The sequence below is a fragment of the Pinus tabuliformis genome, chromosome 6 (genome assembly GCF_031772625.1).
Source record: "Pinus tabuliformis cultivar Carrire ecotype Pingquan chromosome 6, CPIR1, whole genome shotgun sequence".
Classification (NCBI taxonomy): Eukaryota; Viridiplantae; Streptophyta; class Pinopsida; order Pinales; family Pinaceae; genus Pinus; species Pinus tabuliformis.
In genome coordinates, this window is record NC_142292.1 from 348,871,606 (window position 1) to 348,879,953 (window position 8,348).

Here is an 8,348-nt window from a genome sequence, read left to right on the forward strand (position 1 = left end):
TCTCCAAAATAAAAGAATCATTACACTCCACTTTGTGAATGTTTCTCAGGCATGTCATAGCAACTTCAAATTGATACCAGATAGCGGTGTTTGCAAACCTTGTCTACTTGCAAATACCTGACCATGAACTTGTTTTTGTAGTTGTTGTAGAGAGATGTCTTAAAAGTTCTGAGCGTAAGTCACTTGAGTGATTTTGTGCTTTCAATTGTTTTGGAGGGAGTAAATTTTGCGAACATGATATTAAAATTCATAATATATTAAACTTGCTTTCTACAGAATGGCTAGTTAATGATCTTGGATATTAGAGTTTAAAATGAAAAATCCATCCAAATAATTAGCATAAATGAAAATTTACAACTATTTTCAATAATCTAATGTGCTGGAAAAAAGATACAATCGTTTCTACAAGAATATTTGCGAAGCTAATTTAGTTTTAGTTAAAGGAATGTTCTATGGTGATGGAATTTTCATGTAAACGAGAAAAAATTATCGTGAGAAAAAGACGACTGATCAAAGGAATTGTCATAAAGAACATAGCAACATGACAAAAAGGACTTTGTTGGTGTGACAGGTATTCAATTCTATTCATCTCAAAGCAAGAACAGATTGTATTATTCAGAAGTTAGAACGAGGATAGCTAAATATATAAGAAATTTGATGTAATCACCAAATGAAACAAGATTGATTTTTTTTCGGATTAAAGTAGGTTTAGAAGCAATCCTTATCCGTTGAACTCCAATAAGTAATCTATTTCACATAATAAAAAGAGTCAAACTGGATCACTTACTTTTAAGCTGAATTTTTTAGTTCAAGAAATAGAGCAAGAGTATATTTTTTTTATCTATACATTGAAGGAAACTAAAAACAATTATGCAGCGAGAATGAATCCATATATGCAAAAGCATGATATGGGAAAAATAATATATCAATGAAAATTAAGGCAACTACATTTATTAATGTACCTATCTGCAGTCTTCTACATTCTAACAAATCCCTGCCGGATTCTGGGCAAAATTGCCCAGAAAATATACCTAGGAAAGAGCCAAAAAGGAGAAGATTTAGACTACAACAGAACATAATGCTAATCAGAGACTTTTAATTTTTGGACTATTTTCAGCAGTGAGTTTTTTCAAGATTCGGTACTATTTGTGGAGGCCTGATATGGAATATACCATGCAGGTTAAATTTCATTCCATTTTGAGAAGTTTAGTTTTTGGCTAAATTTGGCAGGGTCACTGAGCATTCTAGGGCATTCTAGGAGATTCTAGTTGGGCTGCATTAATTGATGAGTTCATCAGTTGGTTGGAGATAAGTTGCAGTGCATGGCTAGAGAAGGCTTCCTTATCTAAACTTGTTTTTGCCGCAAGAAGAAAAAAAGATGCAACAGAGTATCTTTTCTTGAAAGTGCATGCACTAAAAAAGGTTGTTTTTGTGAATTTTCGCACCTTACTCATGCTATTTACATACAAGGAAGAAAGCACATGTGCTAAGGACTTTTGCTTGGTTGGGTTTTCCCTTTGCACATGCTATGTATGACCAATGAAGAAAGCACATGAGTTGAAAAAACCTTTTGTGGAAAACTAAAGCTTTGAATAGACCTTTCGTGATTTAGAGGAGGGTTGCTTTTGTAGACTTGCACATTGTTGAATAAGCCATTCTTCTCAAGAAAGTGCATGGCATGGACAAACCCTAACTTGAACAAAAGTTGGATTATGATGGTACTTTCCTCTTCTCAAGCTCATATGCCCTCTCAAGGCATTTTTCTTTGAAATGTAATGGTTTTATACTCTATTGAAAGCTATTGAACAAAAGTTGGATTATGATGGTACTTTCCTCTTCTCAAGCTCATATGCCCTCTCAAGGCATTTTTTTTTTAAATGTAATGGTTTTATTCTCTATTGAAAGCTATGATATTTGTGTAACCCTCTTGCCTATTTTATAAAGGTAAAATAGGTAGTAAGGAGAAGGGTAGGTGGTTAGAATTCCACGCACTCTAGGTCTGGTCTATTTTCTTAGCTAGAAAACATGAACACACTGAAAATGCCTAACTTTAAACTTTTGCACAATGGAATATACCAATAATCAAATCAATGATAGTATATTATAATTATTGTCTAAACTTGTTTCTTATCAATCCATTGACAAGAAAAGTCACAAGACTCTTGTACTAGGGATAATGGCCTTTTATATCCTAGTACAATGCCAAATATCATGTCAATCCTTTGGCCAATTTACCTAGGGTTGAGGCTTTGTCCTCCAAGCCTTTCCTGCCCAAGCAACAACACATACATCACCCAAATTACACAATTGTAACAACTAGGGCATTACCAACCCACCTTAAATCATCTAAACAACAATCTGCATACCTTGGCTTGCTCCTTTAGCCCTCGGTCCTCTTGTTGTAGCACTATCAACCCTTTGTTAGCCTTGTTGTACCCTTCACCAAACCTTGATTTGCTCCCTTAAGACCTTGGTTCCCTATTCTAGCATCTACCAGCTCTTAATCTGCGCTCGGCTTACTCTTCCAGCTCTTGCTCTGCCTCTGGCTAGTCGTTATGGGTTGCGACTTGCCCTAACAAGCCTCCCTTAGCCCTCATAGGCCTATGGCCCCTTGGCACATCAATTTACAGTTGTGATCTTCCTATTTAGTCCTGCAGCCTTGTTCTTAGGCCTATGACTGCTTCACTAAGCTTGCAGCTAGTCGTAACCAAGCCTTAGTTCCTTCTCGGCCTGCACAAATGCACATGCGACCAACCTCCTTTTAGTATCAACTCCTCTTGTAGTTCCAACACAAGCTTGCGTTCTTCCTCCTTGGTTGTGGCCTCCTTTAGCTTACCAACACAACAGAAAATTTGTCCTCTAGTTGTACTTTGTTTTCCTCTCATTTCTGCAACTTCATTTGCTACTTTGGCTAAGTCACGTCTAGCCTCTTTACAAGAAGAAATGATTCTTGATTTCTTGTCTCCAAACTCCTCCATTAGTTTCATATTTATACTTGTCCTTATGTCCTTCAAGGAACCTCCAACACAACCTTATCATTAAATGAGATTATTAAATGTCTTTCCTAAGGTTGCAAGCCCACCCACTTTGGATCCAAAACCCCGAACTTTGGGTGCAAATCCCACACACTAACTTTATGGGTGTTTCTCTATCACAAGCCTAGCAGCAAGGCCATCTAAGAGTACCTACCGATGCTACCCAATTTAACACTCCCTCTTAGCAAAGGAGGTACTTCCATTCCTTGGAAGTGTCTATGTTTCCCATGCTAGAACACAATCATCTTCCATCTTTGCACTCAACATTCACAATACACTTCATCTTTCATCACATAAGTGAAACCTGTTGTAAGAACAAAATCCCTCTTGCTACTAGAAGCCTCTTGCTTCTTCTTTTCCTAATAGGCTTTTAAATTGGTCCATGGATCCTTCCTGCCAGATAGGGAAGTCTCCTTTCTTCTCCCTGGCAAAGCACTCTTATAGCGTTGTTGACTCTTCCTCTGAATCAACGAACTCCCTCTGGAACTTGACTCCCTTTGAGCCTTTATAACCTTCTTCCTTCCTTGGTCAATAGGATTTCCATTTAGCTTGTACAAACCGTTCTCTCTGACTCCAAGAACCACTCTAGAAAAAAGGAGTTAATTCATTGGTAATACCGAAAACCATACGAGCAAGGTAGGAACAACAGTTCATAGATCTTGTTCAAGGCAGATTTTATAGATTGATATACGATTTGGTTTATAGGTGACAGAATTGTTAATGGTTGTTTCTCTGAGGACTGGGGCTGAGGAACCTATACTCTCTTCATCGGCGAAAATTTGAACGATCCTTCTAACAAAGCTCAGCGCTATCAACGATGTTATCTGTTCTCCTGATTGTATATTGCAACTAGATCCACATTGTATTTTCTCATGGCTATGATCCTTTTTACAACATGGATCCATCGTGTACTTATTTGTGACCATGATCTAGCATCATATTACATGGATCCGCAGTGTACTTTAGTTGGCGGACATGCTTTGTATTATATTTGTTGAGCATGGGTATGATCCTAGGCTAGAGTTAGATCCATTGGGCTTGAGCATCAATTTTCCATTCCATGATAAAAAATCAAACCCCTTCGTCTCAATTGTTGAGACTAAAAGCAAAGTGCATCTAAGCTCTAGTACCCACAATGCATCCTAGACTTGTTGCAATCCATCTGACTCCTTGAATGGTACAGTCCTAGTTTCTCTAACTACGTGTTGACTCTTATCACCAATCTTCATATGTAGATGAAAGTCCCATTCGGTCAGGCTCTCAAACACTTCTCATAATCTTGTCATATGCTTCAAGTCCCCACTATCTAGGAACAAAGCACCCTGTCGAATGGTACTCTCAAAGAAATGAGAGATAAGAGAAAACTCATCATTGTATCTCTTAGCAAACTCATCCTCATCTACTATAGCTGGAGCAGCCATTGCCATCTCCACCTTATCTTTCCCTCCTTTCTTCTTATGTGGACACTTGCTCACATAATGACCAAACTCTTCACATGCAAAGCATTTCACTTTGCTTAAGTCCTTCTTGACGTTGAACTTCCCTTTTCCCTTTTTCAACTTACTAGCAAGTGCAACGCTCTCTACATGAGGACTCTTCCACTAAAGATCCTCATCCGGAAGTTCTTCCTCGATGAAATCATCCCATAACATGTTCCAATATGGAAGATTTTCCTGTCAGACTAATCCTTTGATGAATGGCTTCCATTGCTTGAGAATCCCTTTATTTCAGTTCTCACCAATTCCGACTCTTCTACATTGTCCCCTATAGTTGCAAGCTCATCACGAACTTGTGAAATCCTTGTGAGATACGAAGTCACGCTCTCCCCACTTGTCATCTTGATGTCCCTAAGCTTCTCTCTCAATACCATCTTCTGACTCTCGTTCTTGTTAAAAAAAAATGCATTCATAGCTTCCCATATGTGCCATGCAATGTATTTTCCAATAAGGTGAGGTCTCAAGTGATCCTTGACTCGATCAATAATGATCAACTTGGCCTTTGCATCAATTAGGTTATATAAAGCCAAAGTTGTTGCATCAATTGGTGGCTTGATTTGGGTGTTGGTATAATCCCATGGATTATTGACCACAACACTAGCTTGATTATTTCCTTCCATGGACTGTAGTTGGATACCTCTTCCAACCAGTCCTCAAACCTCAAGCCAGAAATCATCTTGACTAGTTCTCCTTCCTTCAACAGAGAGGCAACTCAACTCCCTCTTAGAGCTACCACCTATGCACAATTCTAACCCAACTGCTCTTCAAAGTAGCTTTGATACAATGTTAGAATTCCATACACCCCAGGTCTGGTCTATGCCCTTACATGGAAAACATAAACATACTGAAAGTGCCTAACTTCAAACTTTTACACAACAAAATATACAAACAATCAGATCAATGAGAGTACACTAATTATTGCCTAAACTTGTTTTTTATCAGTTCATTAACAATAAAATTCACAGGGTTCCCATATCAAGGATAATGGCCCTTATATCCCAATATCATGTCAAATATCATGTCAATCCTTTGACCAATTCACCTAGGGCTAAGGCTTTGTCCACCAAGCCTTTCCTGCCCAAACAACAACACTTACAACACCCAAATTGCACATTTGTAACAACTAGGGCATTACCAACCCACCTTAAATCATCTAAACAACAATCTACATACCTTGGCTTTATCCTTTAGCACTTGGTCCTCTTGTTGTAGCATTGTCAGCACTCTGCTAGCCATGTTGTATGTTTTACTAAACCTTGGTCTTCTCCTTTAGGCCCTCAGTCTCTTGTTCTAGCCTCTACCAACTCTTATTCTACCCTCAACCTATTGTGCTAACTCTTGTTATGCCTTCGGCCATCTATTCTATGTTGTTTCCTGCACTAACATGCCTCCCTTTGCCATCCTAATCCTGCAGCCCCTTGGCACATCAATCTACAACCTCGGTCCTCTTGTTTAGCCCTATGGCCCTATTCCTAGGCCTCTGGCTGCTTCTCAAGACCTACAACCAGCCCTAACTAGGCCTGAGTTCCTTCTTGGCCTACACAAATAAACATGTGACCTGCCTCCTTTCAGTATTGACCCCTCTTGTAGTTCCAACATAGGCTTGTAACCTTCCTCCTTCGCCATGACCTCCTTTGGCTTACCAAAACAATTGAAAACTCATCCTCTAGTTTCCCTTTATTGTCCTCTCACTTTTGCGGCTCCTTTTGCTACCTGGGTTAAGTCACATCTACCTCTTTACAAGAAGAAATGATTCTTGATTTCGTGTCTCCAAACTCCTCCATTAGTTTCACCTTTATGCTCATCCTTAGGTCCCTTCGGAATCCCTTATGTCCTTCAAGGAACCACCAACACAACGTTAACATTGAATTAGATTATTAAATGCCTTTCCTTGGGTTCTAAGCCCATTCACATCGGGTTTGAAACCCCGAATTTCAGGTGTAAAGCCAACACACTCACTTTATGGGTGTTTTTGTCTCACAAGCCTAGCACCAAGGGAATGTGAGAGTACCTACAAATTCTACCCAATTTCAACACTCCCTCTTAGCAAGGGAGGTACTTCCATTCCTTGGAAGTCTCTCTATTTCCCACATTGGAACACAATCATCTTCCATGACTTCTCTCCAGCATTCATTATATGTGTCATCTTTCATCATAGAAGCAAAACCTATTGTAAGAACAAAACCCTTCTTGCTACTAGAAGCCTTCTACTTCTTTTCATGAAAGGACTTTAAGCCATTCCATGGCTCCTTTCTGTCAGATAGGGAAGTCTTGTTTCTTCTCTCTGACAAAGCACTCTTCTAGGGTTGTTGACTCTCCCTATGAATCGATGAACTCCCTCTAGAACTTGACTCCATTTAAGTCTTTGTAACCTTCTTCTTTCCTTGGTCAATAGGATTTCCCTTTAGCCTATATAGATCATTCTCTTTGACTCCAAGAAACACTCTTGAGCTAGAGTTAAGACTTTTCCATTCTAAAAGAAAACAACAAACCCCTTTCCCTCAATTGTTAAGACTAAAAGAATATTGTATTTGAGCTCTGGTACCCATAGTACATCCTGGGCTGCCAACAATCCACCTAACTCCATCCTAAATGGTACAGTCTTGGTTCCTCTAACTACATGTTGACTGTCATCACCAATATTTACATGTAGATCAGAGTCCCATTCGACCAGGCTCTCAAACATTTCTCGTGATCTTGTCATATGCTTCGAGGCCATACTATCTAAAAACCAAGCACCCTCATGAATGGTACTCCTGGAGAAATGAGAGATTAGAGAAAACTCCTCTTTGAATCTCCTAGTAAAATCATCCTCGTTGAGTATAGCTGGAGCAACCATTGCCATCTCCACCTTCTTCTATTTCCCTCTTTTCTTCTTATGTGGACACTTGCTCGCATAATTACCAAACTTTTCACATGCAAAGCATTTTACTTTGTTGAGGTCCTTATTCTTGATGTTGAATTTCCTTTTTCCCTTTTCAACTTACCAGCAAGGGCAACATTCTTTGCATCAAGACTCTTCTACTGAAGATCCTCGTTCTGAAGTTCTTCCTGGATGAAATCATCCCATAACCTATTCCAATTCGGAAGATTCTCATGTCAGACTACTCCTTTGATGAATGGCTTCCACTGCTCTGAGAAGCCCTTTATTATAGTCCTCGCCAATTCTGACTCTTCCACATTGTCCCCTATAGTTGCAATCTCTTCAGGAACTTGTGAAATCCTTGTGAGATACAAAGCCACGTTCTCTCCACATGTCATCTTGATGTCCTTGAGCTTCTCCCTTAATACCATCTTTCGGTTCTCATTCTTGTTCAGAAACATTGCTTTCAAATATTTCCACATGTGACATGTAGTGCCTTTTCTAGTAAGCTGAGGTATCAAGTGATCCTTGACTCCATCAAGAATGATCAACTTGGCCTTTGCATCAGTTAGGTTATACAAAGCCGAATTCATTGCATTAGTTGGTGCCTTGATTTGGGTGTTGGCATAATCCCATGGATCATTCACTAATATCATTAGCTTTATTCTTTACTTCTGTGAATTGTAGTTGGATATCCCTTCCATTTGGTCCTCAAACCTCGAGCCATAAATCATGTTGACCATATCTCCTTCCTTCAAAAGCAAGACAACTCAGCGCCCTCTTAGAGATGCCACCTGTGCACAATTCTAACCCAACTGCTCTTCAAAGTAGCTTTGATTCCATGTTAGAATTCCACACAACCCATTTCTATTCTATGCTCTTAGATAGAAAGCATAAACACATTAAAAGTGTCTAACTTCAAACTTTTGCATAGCGAAATACACCATCAATTTG

At 39.1% G+C, this 8,348-nt stretch overlaps 1 protein-coding gene across 1 annotated transcript; it reads right to left on the bottom strand.

Annotated features, from left to right (window-relative positions):
* Positions 1-7,630: 7,630 nt before the first annotated feature.
* On the bottom strand, positions 7,631-7,987 carry LOC149258742 (uncharacterized). Its single transcript, XM_089430467.1, has one exon. The coding sequence runs from the start codon at positions 7,985-7,987 to the stop codon at positions 7,631-7,633; it is 357 nt and encodes a 118-aa protein (XP_089286593.1).
* Between the last annotated feature and the right edge of the window lie 361 nt (positions 7,988-8,348).

Excerpts from the sequence above, each read along its gene's own strand:
- LOC149258742 (XM_089430467.1), bottom strand. The coding sequence starts at position 7,987 with ATGAATTCGGCTTTGTATAACCTAACTGATGCAAAGGCCAAGTTGATC.